This window comes from Monocercomonoides exilis, assembly GCF_001643675.1.
Source record: "Monocercomonoides exilis strain PA203 chromosome Unknown scaffold15-1837935, whole genome shotgun sequence".
Lineage (NCBI taxonomy): Eukaryota > Preaxostyla > Oxymonadida > Polymastigidae > Monocercomonoides > Monocercomonoides exilis.
Genome location: NW_027150560.1, coordinates 269,384 through 294,038, shown reverse-complemented (window position 1 = coordinate 294,038; position 24,655 = coordinate 269,384). Strand labels below are relative to the sequence as shown.

At 35.6% G+C, this 24,655-nt stretch overlaps 9 protein-coding genes across 9 annotated transcripts; 4 read left to right on the top strand and 5 right to left on the bottom strand.

Annotated features, from left to right (window-relative positions):
- Positions 1 to 4,122: 4,122 nt before the first annotated feature.
- On the top strand, positions 4,123 to 5,474 carry MONOS_4571 (putative ribosomal biogenesis regulatory protein; the record flags this gene model as incomplete). Its single annotated transcript, XM_067874656.1, has 3 exons — positions 4,123 to 4,193; positions 4,244 to 4,397; positions 4,449 to 5,474. 3 exons carry the CDS (start codon positions 4,123 to 4,125, stop codon positions 5,397 to 5,399), a joined length of 1,176 nt encoding a protein of 391 aa, XP_067729857.1. The 3' UTR covers positions 5,400 to 5,474.
- A 16-nt stretch (positions 5,475 to 5,490) lies between these two features.
- Positions 5,491 to 7,239, top strand: MONOS_4570 (putative DNA mismatch repair protein MutT; the record flags this gene model as incomplete). The annotated part of the gene is made up of 1 exon (XM_067874655.1): positions 5,491 to 7,239. One exon carries the CDS (start codon positions 5,491 to 5,493, stop codon positions 7,237 to 7,239), a length of 1,749 nt encoding a protein of 582 aa, XP_067729856.1.
- A 22-nt stretch (positions 7,240 to 7,261) lies between these two features.
- Positions 7,262 to 9,906, bottom strand: MONOS_4569 (putative Wnt-binding factor required for Wnt secretion). Its single transcript, XM_067874653.1, has 4 exons — positions 9,767 to 9,906; positions 9,372 to 9,707; positions 9,162 to 9,305; positions 7,262 to 9,065 (listed from the first exon to the last, which is right to left on the bottom strand). Exons 1-4 carry the CDS (start codon positions 9,875 to 9,877, stop codon positions 8,148 to 8,150), a joined length of 1,509 nt encoding a protein of 502 aa, XP_067729855.1. The 5' UTR covers positions 9,878 to 9,906; the 3' UTR covers positions 7,262 to 8,147.
- Positions 9,907 to 10,049: 143 nt separating this feature from the next.
- Positions 10,050 to 11,191, top strand: MONOS_4568 (very-long-chain (3R)-3-hydroxyacyl-[acyl-carrier protein] dehydratase). The gene is made up of 5 exons (XM_067874652.1): positions 10,050 to 10,160; positions 10,225 to 10,339; positions 10,397 to 10,693; positions 10,750 to 10,864; positions 10,936 to 11,191. The coding sequence occupies exons 1-5, from the start codon at positions 10,087 to 10,089 to the stop codon at positions 11,013 to 11,015; spliced, it is 681 nt and encodes a 226-aa protein (XP_067729854.1). The 5' UTR covers positions 10,050 to 10,086; the 3' UTR covers positions 11,016 to 11,191.
- Positions 11,180 to 12,153, bottom strand: MONOS_4567 (putative 40S ribosomal protein S8-1). The gene is made up of 4 exons (XM_067874651.1): positions 12,129 to 12,153; positions 11,855 to 12,061; positions 11,742 to 11,794; positions 11,180 to 11,648 (listed from the first exon to the last, which is right to left on the bottom strand). Exons 1-4 carry the CDS (start codon positions 12,130 to 12,132, stop codon positions 11,259 to 11,261), a joined length of 654 nt encoding a protein of 217 aa, XP_067729853.1. The 5' UTR covers positions 12,133 to 12,153; the 3' UTR covers positions 11,180 to 11,258.
- Positions 12,154 to 12,314: 161 nt separating this feature from the next.
- Positions 12,315 to 14,773, top strand: MONOS_4566 (uncharacterized protein; the record flags this gene model as incomplete). The annotated part of the gene is made up of 1 exon (XM_067874650.1): positions 12,315 to 14,773. The coding sequence occupies exon 1, from the start codon at positions 12,725 to 12,727 to the stop codon at positions 14,771 to 14,773; it is 2,049 nt and encodes a 682-aa protein (XP_067729852.1). The 5' UTR covers positions 12,315 to 12,724.
- Positions 14,774 to 14,855: 82 nt separating this feature from the next.
- MONOS_4565 (uncharacterized protein) lies at positions 14,856 to 17,735 on the bottom strand (the record flags this gene model as incomplete). Its single annotated transcript, XM_067874649.1, has 2 exons — positions 14,856 to 15,624; positions 15,842 to 17,735. 2 exons carry the CDS (start codon positions 17,733 to 17,735, stop codon positions 15,296 to 15,298), a joined length of 2,223 nt encoding a protein of 740 aa, XP_067729851.1. The 3' UTR covers positions 14,856 to 15,295.
- Positions 17,736 to 18,355: 620 nt separating this feature from the next.
- MONOS_4564 (uncharacterized protein) lies at positions 18,356 to 21,809 on the bottom strand (the record flags this gene model as incomplete). The annotated part of the gene is made up of 7 exons (XM_067874648.1): positions 18,356 to 18,705; positions 19,202 to 20,259; positions 20,338 to 20,411; positions 20,469 to 20,662; positions 20,716 to 20,825; positions 21,397 to 21,458; positions 21,528 to 21,809. 7 exons carry the CDS (start codon positions 21,807 to 21,809, stop codon positions 18,623 to 18,625), a joined length of 1,863 nt encoding a protein of 620 aa, XP_067729850.1. The 3' UTR covers positions 18,356 to 18,622.
- Positions 21,810 to 21,855: 46 nt separating this feature from the next.
- On the bottom strand, positions 21,856 to 23,577 carry MONOS_4563 (uncharacterized protein; the record flags this gene model as incomplete). Its single annotated transcript, XM_067874647.1, has 1 exon — positions 21,856 to 23,577. One exon carries the CDS (start codon positions 23,575 to 23,577, stop codon positions 22,147 to 22,149), a length of 1,431 nt encoding a protein of 476 aa, XP_067729849.1. The 3' UTR covers positions 21,856 to 22,146.
- Between the last annotated feature and the right edge of the window lie 1,078 nt (positions 23,578 to 24,655).

Sequence of the window (24,655 nt, the reverse complement as noted above, 5' to 3'; positions counted from 1 at the left end):
ATTACATTTTCTTTCTGAAAAGCAACTGATTAAAGGATATAAATAAAATAAAAACAGACCAATTCTCTTGTTTTTTTAAAGTTAAACATGTGCCAGACTTTGCTTCAAAGTGAATGATGTCTAAAACTCTTTTTTCCTTTTCACCAACTCCTGCTGCAGGTCTGCCAATTTTACCAACCAGCCTTCCTTTTCTCAGCGCTCGAACTGCATTTTTGATACCTGTTCGGATAAATTCCTTCAAATTTATAGCATCTGCTATACGAACAACTCCATCAACAACGATGTGAGCCATTCGCTCCAGCCAACTGTGATAATTCCTGTACTTGCGTGAAGACATTGCACGCTGCAATTTTTTCTGACCTTCTCTTAATTTTATTTCTGTTGATATTTTCAATTTTTTAATAATATTTTTATCATCATAATAATTTAATATTTTTTTAATTGAAATGAAATGATAAAATAATCGAAAAATAACATTTTTAACAAACAAATGGTTTTATGCCACATGTGACCCTCCAATTTTACGCAGAGTTCAATGAAGGGGCTGAACCCCCCATCTCCCCCCCATGCGAAATTGGGTTTGTTTCAAAATGTATTTGTTTTTATCTGTTGAATTCATATATATACTTTTAAATCTTAAAAAATATGAAATTGTGGGTAAAGTTAATGATTAATTAAAAAAAAAGGTCTTGATTAAAAAAGGTCAAAATAAAATTATGATTCAACACATAATAGAAAACGTGAAAAAGACCGCACTGAAGATGATGCTTGTAATTAATTTATGTATTACATGTTAAAAATTTTAAAATTTTCAAATTACACCAAAAATAATACAAAATCGAAAAACTTTCAATCGAAATCGAAATTATAACATAAAAAAAATAAACGTTATATTATGATAATTCAATTGTCGAAAAATATTGTTATTTTGTTGTTGTGATTATAATCAGCAATGTTTGTGTTGTTGTTTTCTGCAAATATTGAAAATTTCGAACCAAAATAAACTCAATCATATACTTGTAGGAGAGTAAAAACATTTATTTCTTTCCACAAGAAATGAGTTTTTTGATTAAAAAGATGCGAAATAAGAGATCCAATATTGCGTTCATCATTCTTCATTAATTATGAAAAAATTTAAATTATATTTTTCTGCAAATCTTTTGAAAAGCAGTGTTATTTCAATTGAAATAAGATTAAAATGTATCAGTATTTATCTCATATTTTAAAATTTTTAAATTGAACAAAAGAAAGCAAAGAAAAATATCAGAAAAAAGATGAAAAATCATAAAAACAACAAATGTCATTGATATTTTAACAAAAACAATGTTTTTTTAACTTTTGATGATTGTTGTCAACTTTTTGAAAATTTGAAGTTTTTCGAACTTTCGACTTTGCTTGAAAATTTTTCAATTTTGAATTTTTTTGGTGTTATAATTGCAATTGAAAGATGAATGAATTGAATTTGAATCGAAGTGGTTCATTTCACAAATCTCATTGAATAAACAGGAATTATGATTGGAATTTGATTTTTATAAAAAAGTCTTTCTTTAATAATCATAAAAGCAAAAACAAATTTAACAATGGTTATCACAATATTCATTCAATTAATCAAAATACATACAAAAGGTATTCAATTGATTAAGAATACTATTCTTTTGAAACAATATCGAAAGTGTTTAAAGTTTTGTTTTATCTTTTCCATTCTTTTCTAACTTTCTTTCTTTCTTTTTGATTCTTGTTCAGAAATATTTCCAAAAATAATTTTTATATTGAATAATAACCATTTCATTTTAAATTCTTTTTTCAAAAAAAAAATGGTTTCTATTGTCCAAGATTTCACAAATCGATGAATTATGCTGTTTCATGTTTCATGAAACCAATAGAATGAGCTTTTTGAATTTGAAGAAATGATTTTTGAGCTACAGAATGAAACAAATCTTCGTTAATAAAAAATTTTGTTTGTTAACAAAAAAATTTCAAAGTTGCTTTGAAGGATTTCTTTGGTGAAACATATTGGGAACAAATAAAAACTTTAAGTATTTTCTGAATTTCAGTTTCGATTTACAAAAATATCTCAAGATCAGAAATGATTATGTGGCTGCATTGTTATATCTTTAAATATTTTATTTCTATGAAAAATTTTTAAACTATGAACTGAAAAATGGACGAAAAACCACATTTTTCCTTCGTACGATATTATCCAAAATGAGCTAAGCATTGACATTTTTTTTATAAATATGAATCAGAACTTTTTGTTGAGTTGAATAAAGATAAACAATAACAGAAATGCAACACGTTTTAATGTTTGCTAGCTAATTATGAAACTGATATATATATATTGAGAAAAAAACGAAGAATTTTTTTTGAAACATCATAAATAAAAGGAATGTTGTTTCATCTCGAATAGAAACAACAAATGAAAATCGATTGAAGATGTTGAAATTGTTCTCATTTGCTCCGAATATGGTCAAAATCGGATAAGATCTTCCATCTCATTATTTCATGTACATTCAGTAACATTTTTCTCATAAAAAAATATAATCTTTGATTTTTTCATTCATTTTCTATCATTTTTTATCACAGAATAAAGTATTGAAACCTATCGTTCATTTTATAAATGTGAAATTTCAAAAGAAATATTAATGTTGTTGTTCATTAAATAGTGTTTTTGATTTTCACAAAATATTTGTTGGAGAAAGAAAAAATAAGATTATGAACAAAATAAAATTTAAGTCCAATAGAAAAAAGTGTATTTTCTTTATTATTTGTTGAACCAAAAAAAATTAATTAATTCTATTTTAATATGTTTATCACTTTCAAGTTTTTTTAGTGTGAATTTATGTTGGTCAAAATTGTTGAATTAACATGTTTTTTCAATGGATGGATAATTGCCTCATTATCTTTCTGACAAAAGATTATTCGTATTTAAATTCCAACGTGTTGAAGTTTTCATAATAACAAATATTTGTCACAAAAAAATGTTTGTGAACTCTTTATGTTAATAGACTTTATTTTTTGGTTCATTTTCAAGGGTTTTTTTTTAAAACAAATCTTTTGATTCAAATATTTTGATTGAAAATATGTGTGATTATTTTTTTGATCATAGCTTTTTTCTGTGTGGAGACAATGAGGAAAATTTATTGTTATAGAAAATAAATCAATCGTGGAAATGTGAAATTCAACACAATTGTCTCATTAGCCAATGATTGATCTAAATGAAAGAAAGAGCTGTTGTTAAATAGGAAAAGTCACATTTCTGAGTTCAAAAATAGACATACGAAACTACTTGTTTTTCTGAACTTTTGGTCAAATAAAACGTGTTTTCAAAAATATTCACATTTTTACACAAAAAGTTATTCAAAGCTCGATGCAATCTTTCACTGTTATTGTTGAATGAACTTAAAACAAAGATTCGTGGTCAATCTTTTTAAAAATTGAAATAAATATTTCTATAATTGTTTCAAAAGGAGAATTTTTTCTAGATAAAAGTCATCTGTCAGTCTTGCCAATAGTTTTTTGTTTGTTGTTGTTTAAGGGCAACAAGGACAGAATTCTTTCATTTCATGAAAAACTTAATGATTTGTTCCATACTTTTTCTTCAATTGAATGATTATAACTCTGACATAACTGTACAACATTAAACATTGTAATATGAAAAAGTCGAGAAAAATCTGAAAGAACAGTGTGGAACAAAATTCATGGAGCAAAAAATTTCGTTTCATATACATACTTTCTTCCTTTTTTTTGAACAATGCAAAAATAATTTGTTTGACTCATAACATAATTTAGTTTTGAAAAATTTCAAATTAAAAAAAAAATAAAATAAAATAAAAATAAAAAATAAATAGAAAACAAATAAATATAAATCGCAAATACTTCAATTCATCCGTAACATATTTTGCTCGAATTTTTGTTTTATTATTTTTTTTATTTTTTGTTAAAATACAAAAATTAACACAGTTTTTCTAAATTGACGAAGAATATGTATTTTTAAATAAAATTTTTTAATATTATTTCTTTTAAAATCTATACAAAATTATACAACAAGAGATAAGTATTTATTTCGGTGTTTGTTTCTATAAATGAAGAAAATATGATCTAAACCTAAAGTCTGAAAATTTCATGTCTTTATCAGCTGATCTTGGACTTATATCGGTGTTTGACACTCAACCAATAGATATAGAAGATTTAAAGTGTGTACTTTAAATTTCTTTGCAACGACTTTTATGTATTTTTATTATAGAGGCGGAATTGAAGAGTATTTTCTTGAGCATGCAAAAAGAAATGTACAAATACTAATTGAGCAATTGATGAAACTCCCATCACATAGAGATGATCAAGAGAATCTAATTGTTGAATTGCCAAAGCCTGTTACACCACTCCCACGCGAAAAACCAGTATAATTTAATATTTATATTTCTTTTTTTTAATGATTAAATATATTGCAGCTGCCAATCAAGCCTGAACCAACAGTTTGGGAAAAATTTGCACAAAAGAAAGGAATTGGCAAATTTGCAAAAGGAAGATCAAAAGATCGATTATTATTTGATGACGAAACACAAGAATGGCTGCCAAAATGGGGAATGAGGAAAAAGCAAAAGGATATCAAAAAAGAAGATATCATTATTGAACACCAACCCGGAGAGAAATTGAAATTTGGAGTCGATGTATTCGAAGAAAGAGAAAAACTTAAACGGGAAGCAAGGCAAAAGCAGTCAAAACGAGAAGAAAAGAATATTGAAAATGCTTTTAAGCAATCTTCTTCATCTTCCACGACAGAGAGGCGCAGACTACACGAATTTCCAACATCAACGAAAGAAGTTTTAGGAGGTATTCCAGCTTCTGTTTCATACACATCCGCAGTTTTTGATGCTGAAAAGCACATAAAGCAAGGAACGGCTTTAACACCTTCACTAAAAGGAAGCAAGGATGCCGTGAAAAAGATGATGATTATTGCGCAGCACTCTTTGGGGAAGAGAGGAAAGGATGGAAATGGAGAAAGATTAGGAGAGGGATTCAAGTCAGGTAGAGAATGGAATGAAGCGGAGAGAGAGAGAGACGCAATGATTGCCAGAGCCGTTTTATCAGGAGAAGGAAGCTTAAATGCATCAAAAGCGGCGAGATTAGTAGGAAGAATTGGTAAAGATAATGTATTTGGTACAAAGAGAATGAAGACGAGTGATGACGATAGCGAAGGCAGTGATGATGAAGATGAAGGAGGAAATAGAAGAGGAAAAAGCGGAAGTAGGAAAGGAAAAGGTAGAGGAGGAGGTAGAGGAGGGTTTGGAGGCAAGAAAAGAGGAGGAGGCGGAAAGAAGTTTCAAGGAGGGAGAGGAAAGGGTGGAAAGTCATTTAGAAAAGGCGGAAAAGGAGCACGTGGAGGAAAGGGAAGACATTAATAATAATAATAAACAATTATTTCATTTCATTTCATTTCATTGTTAATAAAAATAAAAATATGCATTGATCAAAATATTACATCTCTTTCAAATGGACAAAGAATCGGAATTGATACAAAGATTTGTGCCGGTCACTATACATTCAAAAAAACTCATTTCCCATTTGGGAAAGGAAATGCAAAGTGCAATTTTTGAAATGATTGAAGCTAGCAAATATGCAAATAATATTTTCTTGGAACAGGTAAGCCATGATGGTGTTGGCGCAATCGAAAAGGTTGAAAAAGAACTTCAAGAATCGAAAAAAAGTGGAAACGAAACTCAACAAAAGCTTCTCGAAAGACGACTTCATCTTTTGCATTTATTTGCAGGACCGTATGGAAAGCCAGATGGAGTTAATTTCCTTCCCGGAGAAACTGGTACAATTCCTCCCGAAGCTGGATTTTATCCAAAAGGAACGACCAAAGAGGATATTGATAAATATGTTGCTGCACATCCAGAAAGAAAAGAAGATATCCTTGCAATTGACACAGTTGTTGAGCGTGATGGGGAAAATGATTTCAAAGCAATAAAATTTTCTGAACGTTATGAACGATGGGTAACTCCGTTGTGCAACCATCTGGATAAAGCAGCTGAAATTCTCCGAATAACAGAACCCGAATTTAGTCATTTCATAGAAGCAAGATCACACGCTTTACGAACAAATACAAACTTATATGATACTGACATTGAATGGATGAGACTCCCATCAAAATGTCCTGTTGATTTAGTGATTGGACCAATTGAAACATATGAAGATCAAATTGAAGGGATGAAAGGATCATATCAAAGTATCGTATTCGTTAGGGCTGACAATGAAATGCAAAAATTAGAAGAATTCAAGAAGCTGATGAACAAGATGGAGAGAAACATTCCTTTGAAGGAAGAATACCTTCGGGAGAAAAGGGTGGACGGGCCATTAGCAGGAGCGTCATCTTCAGCTTCTTCTGGAAGTTCAGAGCCGGAGACAAGAATTGAGTTGTACAACGTGGTTTATTTGGGGGGAGATGCAGCTGCGCCGACATACGTGGTTGCCCACAATCTGCCGAACGACGAAAGGATTACGTCGCGCTTCGGGAACCGAAACCAGTTTTATCTGAACATCCTCCAAACGAAGGCGGAGAAGATACTTGTGCCAATCTCGAATGTTGTGATTGGGGAAGCGTTCAGGAAGTATGTGAGCTACGACGGGTTCTTCATGCATGTGCTGATGCACGAGCTGTCGCACACACTCGGTCCGTCGTTTGTGCGCAACGACGGAGTCACAACAATCAAGTCGGCGCTGCAAGATTTGTACAGCACCATCGAAGAATGCAAAGCAGACGTGCTCAGCTCCATCTTTGCCAAGTGCATAGTCGATGGGCGGCTGTACCGTTCAGATGGCTGCAAAGAAGGAGAAGGAGAAGCAAAGAAAGAAGAAAACAGCAAGGAGAGGCAGAAGCTTATCACTGAGGAAGAGCTGAAGTCGATACATGTGACGTCGCTGGCGTCGATGTTCCGGTCGATCCGCTTTGGCCACGAAAGTGCGCATGCGAAAGGGTGCATCATCCAGCTGAACTGGCTGATAGCGCACGGGGCAGCGAAGCCCGGGCCGAGCGGGTTTGAGGTGGACTTTGCGAAGTGCGACGAGGCGTTCTGGCTGTTGGGGAAGGAGCTGCTGGAGATCAAAGTGGAGGGAGACAGAGACCGCGCGGAGAGGCTGCTGAAGGAGTACGGCACAGACCTCCCGGACTACGCACAGCACTACCTCGACCTCCTCCGCCCGCTGCCGATTGATCTGGCGGTCTCGTTTGACTTGGATTAGAGGGAAAGGTGCTTGTGGTTGGTGGTGGTGATGATGATGATTACGATAATAATAATGTGGGAATACGTTTTTTTATAGATTTTTTTTTTCAAGTAAAGTTTTGAAATAGTTAAAATAAAAATATTCTCTTTATCTCTCTCTCTCTCTCTCTCTCTCTCTCTCTTTGTTGCTTAAAGTGTATTTTTTTTTTCAAAAAAATATAAGAACTGGATAAATTCCTGAAGGATGGATTGAAAAGTAGTCAGCTTGTCTTCTTGCTTGAAATGTGCACACAAAAAACATTTGAAGATAGCAAAATGCAGAAAAAAAGAGAAAAGATGAGAAGACTGAAATTAAAAAATTAAAAATAAAGTTGCTTGCAAAGGGAGGGAGGTTTTGCTCACAATGCAAAGAATCGAAAGACGAAAACTCAATGAAAAAGAAGAGAAGCAAAAAGAAATAGAAAATGAAGCAGATTCAGCAACAATAATGAAAAGAAAGTTATTATAAAAGAAGAACTTCAAAGAAGAAGAAGAAAGAAAGAAAGAAAGAAAGAAAATAGAATACCCAAAAACAGAACAGGGCTGCTCGGATCAGGTTAAAAAGAAAAAGAAAGATAAAAAAAGAAAAAGAAAATAAGGAAGAGGAAGAGGAAGAGGAAGAGGAAGAGAGAAGATGAAAGAGCTGCTTATATAAAACGATTGAGTACTCAAAATGAAGCAGAAAAAAGAATTGCCTAACCTTAATGAAAATGAAAACGACATCTCCAACAACAACAAACTTTAAAAAAATAAACATGGCAAACAAATAAAAACTGAGTCAGAAAGAGTACGAAATTCTAATATTTATTCGATACATCACTGAAAGAAAGAATATGATATAATTATCTTTTCCCCTTTTGCTTATATCAATTCGCTTAATAATACTGCTTAGATTCCCCTGTCTTTCGAGATGTCCCCAGTAAACCCAGGCTCCAGGTCAACATCGTACTCTTCATCACCCTCCGATCCAGACAGGCGCTGCACGTGGCCGTGCTCTGCTGCCTCGTCCTGCGCACTCCCTGCCTCCTCTTCTGCTTCTGGCGCACGGACGCTCTTCGTCTTCGGGTGCAACGCTCCAGAGATGCTTGTGCTGGTCATGCGCTGCTGCTTCGATGGCAAGAAGAAGAGGCACATCATCCACCCGAAGCAGTTCGCCACCCACATCTTTGCCACTCCGTGTGCGCCTGTTTGATCTGCCCCTCTGAGCGACTCAGCTGCCACAAGCCCGTGGAAGGCGAGGTTGAAGAGCACGATGAACAGGATGACGGCGCGGTATCTTCCTTTGATGGCGCGCGGGTGCTGCTTGGCGACGACGAACACGCGGATGATGCAGTAGAGCAGCCAGATGAGCCAGATGGCGTAGATGACGCTGGACAGGATGTTGAACACGCGGAAGCCAGGCACGTCGTTCAGGGTGGACATCGGGTCGAGAAGAGACTGCACAGACAGGAAGATCTGGACGATGAGGCGGAACACGCCGTAGAGCAGGATGAGCACGCAGCGCGGGAGGTAGAAGCCACAGCAGCTCATCTTCGACGTGATGAAGCCTCCCAGCGCGACGAGCGGGTAGAGCATCATGAAGCACACGCCGATGGTGTCGAGCACGTCGTTGATGATTGAGAAGACGCCGCCGCGGTAGAAGAGCGTGAAGGCATAGACCGGATTGTCCAGTAGGATGAGGAATATCAGCAGGTACATCACCCAGTGCTGCTCCCCGGACATGGAGTTCTCCTGGCGCCCGGCTTGCACCCAGAAGACAATAAGTAGAACAATCGTAACGAGAAGACCAACGTAGCGGAAGATTGTCTGAAAGCAGTTGGTTTAAGAAGAAGAAAAAGCAATTAAAAAAAATAAAAGGTTAAATCAATTAAAACTACAAATTGCCAAATGTTTCACTCATACTGCTCCTCCTTCATGTTTTATATTATCATATTTCCAAATGATATCTAAGTCTCCAATCCATTTTTGTGCTGCATCTGCTTGCGTAATATTCGCAATAGATAGATCGAAATGATATTTCTTTTGATGGAATTGCAGAAGAGATACCTATTAAAATCAATTTATTCATTTTGTTGACAAAACTGGAAAGAAACAAATATAACTCATTCAAACTTGATTGCAAAAGCCACCTGGATTACAGTAAAAACGCGCATTGACTTTGTCACTTGATCTCGTTCCGTCTTCAAGAGATGTATTAAGCCAAAACTGAGCTTGAAAATTTACTCCAATTTGTTGATATTTGCTATGTGGGCGAAGAAATGCAACAAGATTGTATTTTACTTCTTTTTCATCGGGGACTTTGCTTAAACGCTGGTAAGGATAGTGCATTACGTCGATGCCAGTGCAAATCTTACTGTCAAAATCTGTAACATTTTCTGGACAACCCATTGTAGATTCAACTCGATAAACATAATGGCCAGGAAGAAGAAGTGATAGGCAGCTTACAACCTAAAATATTTAAATTGGAAAGAACAAATAAATACAAATGTTGAATAATAACTCGATACAATTGTAATTAGTGATATGATAATCAAAAACATTGTTAAATTCAACGGGCCGCAATGTACCGTTTCGATGCACATTACAGAGTTTTTTTCTTTTTCATTTCTGCGGTCCATTTTCAATTGGAAAAATGCAATATGTATGATCCAACCCTTTTCTATAAAAAATTAAAAATTTTGTCCGAGTGAAGAAATGATATTTTGAAAAAGGAATTTGGTTATTTCTAACAGTTTTTATATTTGTTAAAAATAAAAAGAATGACTAATTATATATGAAGATCTGAAAATTTTCTTAAAATTCTCAGCGTTAACCTTCGTTATAAAAAATGAAGGGCAAGAGAAAATTTTCACTTAAAGAAATTTATTTGATGGCCTACAATTTTTTATTATTCTGCATTTGGTTGTGCTTTTTTAAAAGAATATTCTTTCTTTATCTAATTTTTTTTTCACTTTGATTTTTTCAGGGCAATCACTTTTATCGTTTCGGTTTTTTCGTTCAATCAAGATTCTTCATATAGAAACGGTTGGAAAATTCCATTTTTGTGGTCTCAAATTGCTCATGGAGTAATGTGGATGGATGTTTGATTTTATATCTTTTCGAACAGTTGTATTTAAGTATTAAAATCTATAACACAGGTCGTTCATGCAATTTTTAAAGTTACAAAATCTAATTGGTTTATTAATGCTGTGCAAATTATGTCAAGAACGATGGTTAGTTTTGTTGTTTGGGGAATAGCAAAAAGCAATTGCGTTGGTTGGTGGACTCCTATGATGTTTTTCAGTTGGAGCATAACCGAAATAATTCGTTATGGATATCATGTTTTGAACATGGCTTCGGAAGAACTTCCGAAATGGATTGTTTCACTTCGATATTCGTCGTTTTATATTTTGTACCTCACTGGCTTCGCAGGAGAGTCAATTACAAACTGCATGGTTTGCAATTTCTTTTTATTTATTTATGTTTGCTTTACTTATTTATTGTTTTTAAGACCATAATGCGCATCCCTCTATCATCAGAAATTGGAATTAAACTTCCAAATATGCTTAATGTGGCCATAAGCATTCCATTTATAATTCGTGTATACACCCTCACCAGCGCAATTTGTGTGCATATTTCAGAAATTTATTTATTTATTAATTTTATGTTTTTTATTTGAATACTTTAATATTCTTAGATTTCCCTGATATGTACAAACATATGATTGTACAAAGGAAAAAGCATCTTTCTACTAATCCAATCCTCCCTTCATTATGAAATATTTAAATCCAACTTTTTTTATATTGAACATGTTGTTTTAGAAATTTCTTCTAAACATTTTGAATTTTCACTCTCTTCCGCATTTCATTTCCTTTAAGTCTTTTTTTTTTTTCGTTTTGAATAATTAGTTATTGCTCGTTGAATAAACAAATAGAAGAAATGTTTTCGTCACATTCTTATATCGTTTTGTGAATTCCAGAGAGTCAAGAAGTGAAAATCAGAAATAATATTTAATAAAACTTATTTGTTACCCTTCTTCTTTCCAACTTTCTTGGAATAGAATTCGAGTTCAGGTCCTTCCAAGATGTATCCGTCAGCTCTTCCGCACTGGCCTGGACGTGATGAAATGCGAGCAAGAAGTCTTCCGCTCTGGAATTGGGCAGCAAGAGCTTCAGAGAGTGATCTGTGTTTGTTACGAAGTTGCATTTTGCGATGAAGGTGGTCTGACATCTTCTTCACAGTTTCCTTTTCAGCTGCTTTCTCTTTTCCTCCCTTTTTGTCCTTCTGTGCTTTGGAAATCTTCTTTTTTCCAATTGAGACTCCATAGTGCTTCTCATACCAGGCCGCAAAAGGTGAAGCATCGATTTCAACAATGCATCCTTTGACGAGAACTTTCATTCTCACCAGCTCCTGAAAATTAAAAAGAAAACAAATAGTTGACACAATTGAATAGTCAAAATAATTTACAATTGAAATTATTGTTTGAAAGAAGTGAATGCAAACATTGTTTGAAGCATTGTAAACAACATTCAAAATTCTGCATTTTCTTGTTGTTACTAAACAAATGAAAAAATATAAATAAAGCATGTTAAATACAGATAAAATGAAAAACACACCTTCTGAACCCCATGAAAAGTTTCCGGTTTCAAGACGAAGAGCTCTGTGCTTGATGATTCCACCGCGGCATCTAACTGGATGGACGCGAACACCACCAAGATGGGTCATGGCAGCTGGACGGCCAATTTCATACTTTCTCTTTTTTCTCCACTCCTTTTGCTTACCGCTTGTTGCACGGCGTTTGTGAATTGAGTCTCTGGTAATTCCTGTATATGAGTTTCCAAACAATTATGAAATATTAATTTCAATTTTGATAATAACAAAAAATCAAACCCATTTGATAATTACCTATTTAAGGAAAATGAAACTCGTTGGTTTATGATCAGAAAAATAATGTGAAAAAGAAAAACAAGAAAATTTCCAAATGAAACTATCACATTTTTTAATTACTCCTCATCATTATGCAATGGATAATAATTTATCAAAACATTATCGACCATAACTTTTTATAATTAATTTAATTTTGTGTATTTTCAAAAATATCTTAAAATACAGATAATATTTTGACATAAAGTCGTGTTCAATATAGATATTTGTTATATCGATTTCTTGTTTTGTGGAATTTAAGATGATGATGGCAGAGCCACGAAAACGTTATTTAAATGAAGCTCAACTCTTACTGAGACAATTTCAGAAAGAATCAAGCCAAAACCCTCTTGAGAATTTGAAAGAAAGACAAAGGAGCAGAAGTCAAGAAGAGAAGCTACAATTTCTGAAACAATACGTTAGAATTTTTTTCTAATTCACATTAATGCAAATGAATTGTTTTTTAATTTTTTCGAAAAAAATAGGAACGAAAGCTCAAACAATTTAAAGAACATTTTGATAAATGCCTTTCAGAAGAAAAGAGGCAAAAAGAGAAGCATTCAATGTTGGAACAAAAACATTTCAGGAATTCTCAATTACTTCTTTCACCATTTACTCCTGCTAAAGCAGTAGGGGCTCCACAAAACTTGTTGCAATCAAGCCAAATTGATCTTTTATCTCTTGGAAGTCTGAGTCCAGAACGTCTTAACGCTTTGATTGCAGAGGCGCAAGCAAAAGTCAGATCTTCAACTCAACAGGCTTCACAGCGACGTTCATTGCCTGCTGCAGGTTTCCCCTCCAACACGCCATTTAAATCAACAGCAATTCCTACAGATTCGCGGCTTCGACATTCATCGCTGTATTCTCCACTTCCGCAGACCTCCTCTTTTCAAGTACAAAATCTTCTTCATACCCCATATGCTAATCCAACGTCTTTCCATTCCAGTCAACAGCAACAAGCATCATTTCCTTCGATGATGTCATCTCAAGTTGCTCGCTCTCGTTCTGGAATGGACACGACAAACAACATTGGAATTCTTGATGAAATGCAAGAGCAAGAATCAAAAGAAAGAGAGGAAAGAGAGGAAAGAGAGGAAAGAGAGGAAAGAGGAAGGGTTGAAAAGGAACGAGAAAGAATATTTCAAGAGGAAAGGGAAAAAGAAGAGAAAAAGCAAGCAGAATTGAAAAAACGTGATCTCGAACAGAGGAAGATGGATTACCTGGAAGAGCAAAAGAGAAAAGAGAGAGAAAGAGAAGAAATCAGAAAGAAAGAAGAAGAAGAAGAAATTGAATGGAAAAGAAGAATTGACGAAGAAGAAAGAGAGAGAAAGCTGCGCTTTGAGAGAGAAAGGGAAGAGCGAGAAAAAAAGAGAAGAGAAATGGAAGAGGAGGTTCGCAGAAAGAGGCTGGAAGACGAAAGAAAAATGATCGAAGAAGAAAAGAAGAGAGAATTAGAAGCAGAGCAAAAGATGGAAAGAGAGAGAGAGGAAGAGAGAGAAAGAGAAAGAGAAAGAGAAAGAGAAAGAGCGCAACAATCTTCCCAAAAGACAGCCACATCGCCTCAGTCTTCTCGTCCTTCTCGTCTTGTCTCTGCATCGCCCACTCCATCCTCCTCTCAACTCAACGACGCGCAGGCGTCTTCGCGTTCTGCTTCTGCTCAATCAACAAGTCGAACAGACTTCTCTCGAAACACTCCGCCTCCTCCACCTCCTCCTCCCCGTACTCCGTCTGTTGCGTCGGTGAGGTCTGTGAACACACCAGGCATTGCGCCTTCTTCTGCTTCTGCCTCTGCTACTTCTTCCACTTCTTCTTCATTTGCATCTTCTTCTTCTTCTCCTCCTCCTGCTGCTTCTGCCCCGAAACCTGTGCAGAGTGCTTCGACTTCTTCGTTTTCGGGTGTTTCTGGGCAGACTTCGATGCCTTCTGCTTCTGCTTCAGCATCATCATTATCATCAGCAGCAGCAGCACAAACAACTGAAGCAAAGCCGAAGAAGAAAGAAGAGCCGAAGAAGAACACACAGACGAGCAATGCAAGCAAAACAAACGCGAAACAATCAAAAACTAACAATAAATCCAATAAGAACACACAACCTGCAAAAAGTGCTCAAAAAGATGATGACGATGATGATGATGATGATGATGAGGAAGATCCGGAAGCGCTGAAGGCGAAGTTGAGGATGAGCATACGGACACACACGCCAGCTGCCTCGCCTGCGCCCTCGTTGGCTGCGCAACAAGAGAAATCTCATTCAAAATTGGCTCTTTTTGGTGATGATGAGAGCGATGATGAAGGATTTATAGGGATGAATCACAAACCTGAAACAAAGATTGATGCGGGGAATCAGCAGTCTTCTTCTTCTTCTTCTTCCTCCTCCTCCTCCTCCTCTTCTTCTTCTTCCTCTTCTTCTTCCTCCTCCTCTTTCAACATCAATCTCGATATAGACGATGATGATAACAATGAAACTTCACTGCCTTCTTCAATGCCAGAGACCATTTCTTATCCCAACAGGCGTCGCTCTGTCAGAAAGAAGAGGGGGCAAAGCACAACACCCACACCAAAACTTGCAGATGACGCAAACAACGACGACGATGATGCGGACTTCAATTTCTGATCACTTCATTTTGAATTTTGTGTTTGTATTGGATTTTTTTCGATTTTTTTTTCTTTTTTTTAAAAAATTAGAAAAATAGACATTTCATGTTATTCTTTTTATTGGTTCCATTTTGTGCTTCATCAAAACAAAACTTGCACATTTTGTGCAATTGAAGAGCAGTTTATTTATTTATTTATTTATTTAAAAATTTTTATTTTTCCTCTTAAAAAAAATCGCAATGATGAAGCAATAAATAAATGAATTTGGTTTCAGCCAAATATCAAAATAAGCACATGCACAAAAGAAAAACCGTTTAACTCAAAAACATCCGCAACTGCATGAACAACAAATGATATAAAAACATTACAAAACGAGAAAATAAAATAAATTTTTTCTTTAAAAAAAAGCAAAAGAAAACAAATACCAATTTACAACATTAAAAACAACAGAAAATTATAAAAAAAGGAATAAATTTAAACTTTAAAGAATAAATACAAAATGAAAAAAAACACATTTAAATTCTTCCATTTTCAAGTGAAATCAGCACATCTGAGCAGATAAAAGTGCTCTTTCCAAAAGCAGCGCCTCTTTTCTGACTGCAGTTGAAAACCACTCCGACGAAAAACGAGTCAAAATATCAGAAGCATCAAGTGAAAACAACATTGCGATGAACTTCTGGTTGACGAAAGAGGAAGAAAATGAGGAAGAAGAAGAGGAAGAAGAAGAAGAAGAAAAAGTTGTTTCTGGAATGGCAAAGAGATTGAGAGCTTGAAGTGTGTTGAGTGCGATTTTGTCGTCTTCTGGATAGATGCGAAGGAAGGAGACGAGAAGAGGAACGATGCATTTGTCAAGCATCGACTTGCGATTTTCTGGGCAGGGCAAATTGGATTACAATAGAAAAATAAGCAGATAAATGAATGATGAAAAAAAAAATGAAAAAATAATAAATTAAGAAAATTGCTGATGAACTTTATTAAAAAAAAAAAAAAAAAAAAAAAAAAACGAGAAAAAAAAATTTAATTCACAAAAGAATCGTTCAAATGAATATATATAAATATTCACATAACCCTACTTACCATCACATACCTTGATTTTCAGCCAGATGCTTCACCGCCATCGACACATTGCGAGCAAACTCCACCCCACACCCTCTTTCTCCAGACTCTTCGCTTATTCTCTCCCAGACGCAGATGATGTTCTGAAGAAGCTGCTTTTCCATTGCCCTTCCTTTGAACAGCAGCGCAGCCGCACAACAAGCGTGCTCTTCTCTCAGCTCAGCTGGGCATTCGCTGCTGTCCCAGGCGGCTGACAGGTTTTTGTAGAGAAGCAGGCCCCACAGCTCAGAAGATATGATGGAGTGATTTTCTCTGTTTATTTTATTCTGTTTGGTTGTATTGTCTGTATTCACAACTTGTGATTCTTCTGTTCTTTCTTTCTCTTTCTCCTTCTCCTTCTCTTTCTCTTTCTCTTTCTCTTTCTCCTTCTCCTTCTCTTTCTCTTTCTCTTTCTCTTTTTCCTTCTTTTCTTTCTCTTCTCCTTCTCCACTTGCCAATCTATTCTTCTGCTCCATCTGCAGCAGCACCACCAGCGACAGCGCACTCAACGTGCCAGTTGAGTCAAAAAAGCGCCGAAACGGGTTGTCTTCGTGGTACACATCAACAAGCGCTTCTGACAGAGAAGTCGCAAGTTGCTTCAATTCCTTTTCTTCCTGCTGTTTTTTGGCATTTAATTGTGCTTTTATTTTCTCTCTCTTCTTTTTCACGTCTGCCAGCGTAATTTCAGAATGGAAGAACTCATCGTCCTTTTCCTCTCCCAGTTTCTTCAGTCTTTTTATTACTTCTTCTTCTATCAATGTTCTTTTAGCTGGTAAATTCAACGAGCTATCTGAAGAAGAAGAAGAAGATGGTGTTGTTGTTGATTCTTTCTTTGTTTTCAGCTCCTTCTCAATCAAACCACCCTCCTCTTCTCTCTGCTTCCACCCCATCCGCATCTCCCTCTCCACCTCCTCTGCTCGTCGGCACCCAGCTTTTGCTATCCAAAACAAGCACAGCAAACACAACTCCATCGTCTTCTCACTCAGAACTGCCTCCATTTCGTTGCTGGTCACGTCGTATCTGCTCTTCGTCCTCGGCACATCAACAGCTTCTGCCCCATCGAAATTGGTGTATGAGTAGAGCGAAGGCATCACATAGAACATTTCATCATTATCATCTTCTTTTTCTTTATCTTTTTCTTCTTTAATTTTGCTATCTTCATTGGCTTCATTGGCTTTGCCTTCTTCTTTTTCATTTGATTCATTGAAATCACTTGAATTTCTATTCTTTTCCCTCATCGTCATCATCTTCATCAGCATCATCTTCTCCTTCTTCCGATTCGCCTCCTTCTTCCTCTCCATCTCATCCATCTTCATTCGCGTCACCTCATCCAGCAGCATCGTCCCAAGCGCTGCAATAATCTTCTTCTTCGTCGCCCTCTTCACAGCCACTGCCCCTCTGCTCAGCATCTGCACAGCGGCTGCAGCAACACACAGACGCACGCGCCTGTCAGGAAACGAGCCGAACAGGAAGAAAGAATAAGACAGAGAAGATTTCATGAAGTGCTCAAAGGTGTTGAACCCGGCGGGGTAGGTAGGGATAAAGACAGACACAAGGAAGACGATTTTGACGATGTTTGTGTGGGAAGTGTGGGCGAGGTGAGGGGAAAGAAGAGGCTCGGCAGCGAAGGAGAGCGGGGGAGCGATGGAAAGAAGGACAGACGCCATCATTTCGAAGCAGCCGCTTCGGACGGCTTTTGCAATGCGGGTGTGGATGAGGTTGAGGAGTGTGTTTGGTGAAGAAGAAGAAGAGGAAGAGGAAGAGGAAGAGGAGGTGGAAGAGGAGGAGGAAGAAGAAGAGGAGGAGGAAGAGCTAGTTGAAGTGGATGAGATTGGATCGAGGTGTGAAAGAGGCTGCAGAATATGTCTTACGTCGAAGGAAGGCATCAATGTCAGAGGAGGAGCGAGATAAGGCGAGAATGAAGCGACAATAGGAACACAAGGCAGAGTTAGTATCAGCAGGCAGTCTAATGCACGAGAGACGATGATTGGATTGGGATCGCTGATGTGTGGGAGAGGAGAAGGAAATAAAGTGTTACGAAATAAAAATAAAATAAGTAAAGAAGATAGATAGATAGATAGAGATTATAAAAGGAACGATGAGATAAAACAAAGTGTAGTTGCAAATATTTAATCACAAAACAATAAAAGAATGAAAAAAGAATGAATATGCTGTTGCAATTACAAAGGGAAAAAAAAAAAGTAATGAAAGAGAAGAAACACACCGAATAAGTTGGCAGATGTAGATCAGAATTTCAGAGTCAACAAGCGCCTCTTGGTTGGCTGAAGAAGAAAAATTTTGAAATATGTGACAAGAAACATTACATTAAATAATTCGGATAAAAATAATGAAGACATAAAATATGTTAAAACATCAAATAAAATCTATTTTTTCTTAAAAAAAGAAGAAATAAAACAGAAAAAGAACTAAAACTTATTTCAAAAATAAAATAAAATAAAAAAAAAATAATTTCGATGTATGATGCGTTGTACTTGCCAACAATTGCCACTTCCAAACAGCAACAAGCAGAGAGATAAGCATCAATAGCCATTCAGTTTTCTTTCCTTCTTCAGTCATTCTGTGCTTTGCGGCGATTCCTCCATCATTCCTCCTCCGAAAACTACCAGCCATAAAAAATGATGGCAGCTTTCATCGACAAAGGAAGACGGAAAAAAAATTGATAAAATCGCATTTTATTTATTTATTTATTTATTTATTGACTTATTATGATTTCTAATAATAATAATAAACAAATAAACAAATAAATAAAATTTTAAGCACAGAAAGAGAAGGAGCAAAAGCTGAAAGCTTCAATCTTCGCAGAACAAACGAGGATGGCTTTCGGATTGCTTATGTCTGTTACAACAGAAGCAGCACCAGAAAAAAATAAAGCCAGAAAATCCAATCAATTGCAAATTACAACTCTCAAATTTTCTCTCTCTCTTTCTTTCTCTCTCCGTTTTTATTTTTTGTTATTCACAAAAAAATAAAAAGAGAAAGAAAGAAAGAAAAGGAAAAAATCGAGTTGAGAACAATTGGTCCCAGAGATTCTGCGATTCTGTTGAACACGATGCAACCAATAGACATCGGCACACTCAGCACACACACACAAAACTCATTAATTGTGAGAATTCACACAAAATTTGTGCAAAATAAGATGAATTTTTATTTGTGCGTGCAAGTTTGTGCAACGATCTATTGTGCTGATTCGCATCGACATTCAAGCAAGAAACAGAAACAAATGCGCATATATATTTTCAAAACGCAATGCTCAAATTAATCACCATCATTTCTTTTTCTTTTCTTCTACTTTTTTTTTTCTTCAAGTCAACTTTTCAAAGAATTCACATACCGATCTGCGAAGATGCAACCATCACAGCGTCCAAAACGCGCGGAATAACAGAACTTCGACAAGTTCTGAACAAGTCGCACAGAAAAGAGCAGATTTCACTTGAAATCTGCTGCGGCAGCGTCGCCCCTTGTGATGCAAAGCACAAAATGACTGCAGATATTTCAGCGTGCGTTTGAGACGGGAAAGCGTTTGCTGCGTTGGAATAACCAGAAATTCGTTCAGACTGCTTTGAAATAGCAACCTCCGACACGATGTTTTTGACTGCCTCCAGACAGCCCGATGACTCCAGCGCAAAGGCAAACGGATGGCGAGCAGAGAACAATCGTGTCGTCGACGTGAGAATCGACGCTGACCTGCGGAAGGACGTTCCAATCAGCGGCGTGCCTGCCACTTCTTCTGCATCGAGCTGCAGTCGGCGCTCTCGTTCTGCCTCTCTCGCGCGCAGCGAGCCGGTCCACATGAAGTTCTCCAGTGTGCCCAGCAGAAGAGACAGCAGCATGTCCATCTGTGTGGAGAGAGAGCGATTGCAGACGCTTCTCTTCGAAAGGAGCGATCGAAGCGCAGCTCCGATAAACTCCATCATGCAGAACTGGCCTTGTAAGAGCTGCTCTGCAAGCGGATACGGAGCCGTGTGGCTCAAGTTGAATAGCACAGACGCGCTGCTAATTGCTGCATCGAAGCTGATTGAGCGCGAAATGTTTGGCATGTTTCGAAGTGAGCTTGCTTCCGAATACCATTTCGCTTCGTATTGGTCTTCGTCAAGGCCAAGGAACTGACGGGCTGCAGTCATAACGTCAAGAAGGAGAGCTTGCTGGACAAGATCTGTGCCTTTTATTACCCGGTCTGCCATCATTTTCTCCGCGCATGCTTCGTTCAATGATAAGTTTGCAATCAATCTGAGAACTTCAATTTTCACTTCTACAGATGATTCTTGCAAATGATAAGCAAGTGCATCAAACAAGCCCTTTGATATAAACTTTTTACTCTTTTGTGGATGGCTTATTAGTAAATTTCGCAGTGAAATGAGCTGATCTCCAACGTCTTTTGCATTCCCTTCACTAAAGATGCAAATGCACATTAAAATACAATACAGAGAAAATTTAAAATAAAATGCTGTGAAATATTTCAGCGCAAACCACAAGATCGCAATAATGTCATTTGTTGTTTTCGGCTTTTTCATTTCTTGACCTGGAGAAGGTGTGTATGTTCCCTTCAACAGTTTTTTTGGATATAAACAGAAAATAAAAAAAAAAAACACAAATCATACATTGTGAACAGACATAAGATGATTGATAATGCTCGACAATTGCGGTGATTTTTCGTTTCCAATTGTACGAATGTGAATTGCAAAAATAATGAATTCCAATTCGAGTTGAAGTGGATGCGGTGGTTGCATTTTAATAGCTTTGATAAGCGTAGAAATAAGATTTGTCTCGAATACGATGTCAAGTGATTTTGATTCTTGAAAAAACAAAAAGAAATAACTTATCAATGAATAAAAAAATTGTGAAAACCTTCCAACAAAGAATTTCGAAAAGAGCGAATTGTTTCTACGTTAGTATCATCATAAGGATTTGATATAGCTTGTTCCAATAGAACGATAGATGATTTCTTAAAGAAACTACTACATGAAATATGCCAAAAAATACAAGCAAACACTATATTCACTGTCCATTCAATACAATCAACAATTTAAATGTGAAGAATATTAATTAGTATAAAGAAATATGTAATAATTATTGTTTTTGTTTGTGTTTGTTCGCAAAATTTGTTTTATTTTCAGTTGAATGTGAAAGTTATTTCAAGGATAATAAAATGGGAAACAAATTTGTTTCCATCTCAGCACAGAAAGTGTAATCATAACTATTAAAGATAAAAATAGAAATAGGAAAGTATCTAAGTATTTGTGAAAAAAAGATTATCACAATTCACAACAAAAAAACATTTTCTCCCTAAAAAAATAAATGAGGAATAAAAGAGTGAATTCTTGAATGGACTCTTATATTCATTCAAATGAATAAAAATGGAAAATTATACGTATAGTCATTTGTTGTAATTATAAAAATAAGTTATTTTTTTAAAAAAAACATAAAAATGAAAAGTTGAACTGTATAAATTAAAAAATTTTTGAAAGAAACGTAAATCAACGTAAATATAAAATTGTGTCAACTTTTCATCATTCATTTTTCAAGAACAACTCAGAATTTTGAATTGTGTGATAGATTGGCAGAAGAAAGCGAAGTGGTGTAGTGATGTGCTTTACAAATAAAATCAAACAAATACACATAATGAGATTTTATTCATAGATAATAAAAAAAATGCAAACTGGAAATAAAACAATGACTTTGTCCGAGTCTTTTTGTTTTGCTCCAATGTAATAAAACACTTGACTCGATTTTATTGCCTCGTGAATGAAAAAATAGTCAATATCCCTAACGCTATATGTTGCTTTCCATCTGATTCCAATTCTTCGTTTCCATGAAATTGTCAAATTTCCTCTGCAATCAAATACGACAGATTCTTCAACTACCATGACTATTCGAAAATATAGACGTATGATAACAACGAACATTCCAAGAAAATACAGATATAACTCCAAAAAATTCATGGCGCTAATTGAACCAGAATTTTTATAGAGTAACTATTGAAGTTTATATAATTCCAAATTATTGAGAAAATAGACGTCAAAATTTCAAACATAAGCAAGGCTTAAAATTAAAATATCCAGATTATCAAATTCCTTTTTCTCAGTGGTAATTGTAAACTTTGGCAGCCGAGATATACTCGGTTCAAAAAATAGTTGACTCATTTCATTTATTATTAAGGCTAAGATCAAAGTTTAATTTTTTCAAAAAACTTTTAAATTCCATTTCATTTGAAAAAAATTATCAATATTTTTAGAAAAATAATTAAAATAATACGAAAATAATAATTTAATGAGTAAATCACCTTCTATGATCCCTTCTATTTGATTCATAATCTCTTGGGTTTTGTGGTATTGAAGATGAACCAAAATGGCGAGAAGACGACTGGCCATAAGCCCTTTGTGGAGATCTTGAATGATGGTGGGACTGTTCTGCTTGCATGTGAGAGGAATAAGAAGGCATTGATGACTGCGGAGTGCGAGGCAAAGAAGAATGAGAACTGTACGAAGATGAAGGAGGCAAAGAAGAATTGTATGAAGGCAGCAAGGCAGATGATGAGTAATGCATCGACGAAGAGGGGGCAGAATGCGGAGAAAGAGAGCGATAATTGAGCGAGTGGTCGCTGCTGTGTGAATGGTGCTCTTGCGATGAAGGGCGAAAAGTGTTTGAAGATGGCAGTGAAGCGGAAGCTGATGAAGAGGAAGAGGATGGACGATACTGAAAAAATTGAGAAGAAGAAGATGATGATGGAAAAGAGGGTGAAGAAGAGGAAGAGGAAGAGGAAGAAGATGGAGAAGTTCCGCGGGATGATGATGACGAAGATGATAAAGAAGAAGAGGAGGAGGAAGAGGAAGAAGATGGAGAAGAAGAGGAAGGCGTGTATTTGAATGAGTTTGCTGGCTGGTAAGGAAGTGAGGAGGGAGAAGTGTCTGACAAGGCATTATGTTGAGAGCCAGAGGATGATGGCAAAGAAGGCGTGTGAGAAGGATTGTAGGTGAAATTTGAAGCAGGAGGAGTTGACGAATGGCGAGAAGGAAATAAAGAAGAAGAAGAAGAAGAAGAAGAAGCAAGTTCTTTGGATGAAGCCGAAGATGAATCAGCGGGCATTGCAGCTGGCTGAGAAGGCAAAGACAGAATTGGGGCTGCAATCACCGGTGGCAGCAGCGCCTGTTGCGAAGACGTGAATTGCGTTGGCATTGGAAGAGTTGACGAAGAAGACGAGGACGAAGAAGAATGAGAAGATGTTGGATGAGCAACAGGTTTGTAAGACTGAACAGATCCCGATGAAGAAGGCAAAAATAATGATGGATTAAATGCAGATGAATTAGGAGGAGAAACTTTAAGCGAGGAATGTGGCCTGTCTGAACTGAATTGCAAACTTTGCGAAGTGCGTTGATTTAAATTTGAAGGTTTACTGATCATAACACTGTCGGCCATCCTTCTCAATTCTTCCTTTCTGGTAATAAGGGCCATGTCTGCATTTCTTTTATATTTTTCGCGCATTGAAGGAGGAACTGCATTTAGACTTGAAGAAAGAAATGTTGAATTTTGGTTGCAACATAGTGTTGAATCGTAATCAAAATTGGCTGTTCTCGCTTTGCTTCCAGAATGCAGCCTCTCTCCTCTTTCATTAGTCCACTCAAATAAAGATATATTTGGAATATGAACAAACAATAAAGCAAAAGATCCTATTCTTTCCATTTTGGACTGGCGAGTTTTTGATAGAATCATCGATCCTAAGAAGAATGAAACTGATACTGCTGTTAATCTCAAAATCTCGGATGGAATAATAGATTCCGCTTCGCTTCCAATCACTTTTAAATGACAGCTACCTGTATCGTCAGAAATCTGAAATTTTTAGTAGATTTCAAAGAATTCGAATTCAATTACAAACCAAAAGATAAACTATATCCTGACCATCTTTTGTTTTCCCACATATCCACTTTTCCAAAACAATAACTTCCAGATTAACATTTGACAAAAACGCTGAAAGCTGTTTAATCTTTGTTAATGGAAATTGTTCTCCGGGAGGAGGGGCCCAAAACAAATGATAATATGCACCAGTCGGAGATGGTTGTATTGTCTTATTGGTATGAATAGTGTGCTTATGCTCAGCCATTGAACCAAATAATTAAAAAAACTCAATTCTGATTAAATAAAATAAAATAATGGGAGAAGATTTTCAACTGAAAGAATTTATAACTGATAAAGTATTTATTATGGTAAATGAGAACATATATAAGAAACTGATAAATTAAAAAAATTTTTTAATGTTATTAAAAAATTCTTAAAAGACCAAATTTTTCAATTTTTGAATTTTCTTGCGAATAAATATTCACAAACACTTTTTCTTATTTTTTAATTTTAATATATGCATTTTTGCAAGATGATGCATGACTTATTACGATAAGATTGCAGAAAAAGTTTGATTAAATATTTTTTTTGTATGTTTGTTGTTATTGTTGTTGTTGTTGTTGTTGTTGTTGTTGTTTATTCTTGATTTTGTGGAATTTTTTTTTAAAAATTGTTAGAACAATTGCAGAAAAATGAAGATTTTCATGTTTTTTTTAGAGCAAAACATCAAATCTTTGTTTCACTCATAATTTTCTTTAACTTATTCAGATTTCGAAAATAAATAGGCATTTTTCATTCGTTAACAAGTGTTATTGTACCTCTGTGACATGACAATAGAAAGTTGAAAAAATGACAAAATGACTGATAAGATATTTGTGATTTGTCAAAAAAAAATATTCGTTACGATTTCATGATTCTTAATTACAATAATAATTTATTTGAAAATCTTCATGTT

Coding starts and splice junctions, on each gene's coding strand:
- MONOS_4569 (XM_067874653.1), bottom strand. CDS start 9,877: ATGGACCGCAGAAATGAAAAAGAAAAAAACTCTGTAATGTGCATCGAA. Junction 9,708..9,766: donor TCATATCACTAATTACAATT/GTATCGAGTTAT, acceptor TAAATATTTTAG/GTTGTAAGCTGCCTATCACT. Junction 9,066..9,161: donor TAAAACATGAAGGAGGAGCA/GTATGAGTGAAA, acceptor AACTGCTTTCAG/ACAATCTTCCGCTACGTTGG.
- MONOS_4568 (XM_067874652.1), top strand. CDS start 10,087: ATGAAGGGCAAGAGAAAATTTTCACTTAAAGAAATTTATTTGATGGCC. Junction 10,161..10,224: donor TTTTTATTATTCTGCATTTG/GTTGTGCTTTTT, acceptor TGATTTTTTCAG/GGCAATCACTTTTATCGTTT. Junction 10,865..10,935: donor CACCCTCACCAGCGCAATTT/GTGTGCATATTT, acceptor TAATATTCTTAG/ATTTCCCTGATATGTACAAA.
- MONOS_4567 (XM_067874651.1), bottom strand. Junction 11,795..11,854: donor CTTTTCATGGGGTTCAGAAG/GTGTGTTTTTCA, acceptor TCATTTGTTTAG/TAACAACAAGAAAATGCAGA. Junction 11,649..11,741: donor TTTACAATGCTTCAAACAAT/GTTTGCATTCAC, acceptor TTTAATTTTCAG/GAGCTGGTGAGAATGAAAGT.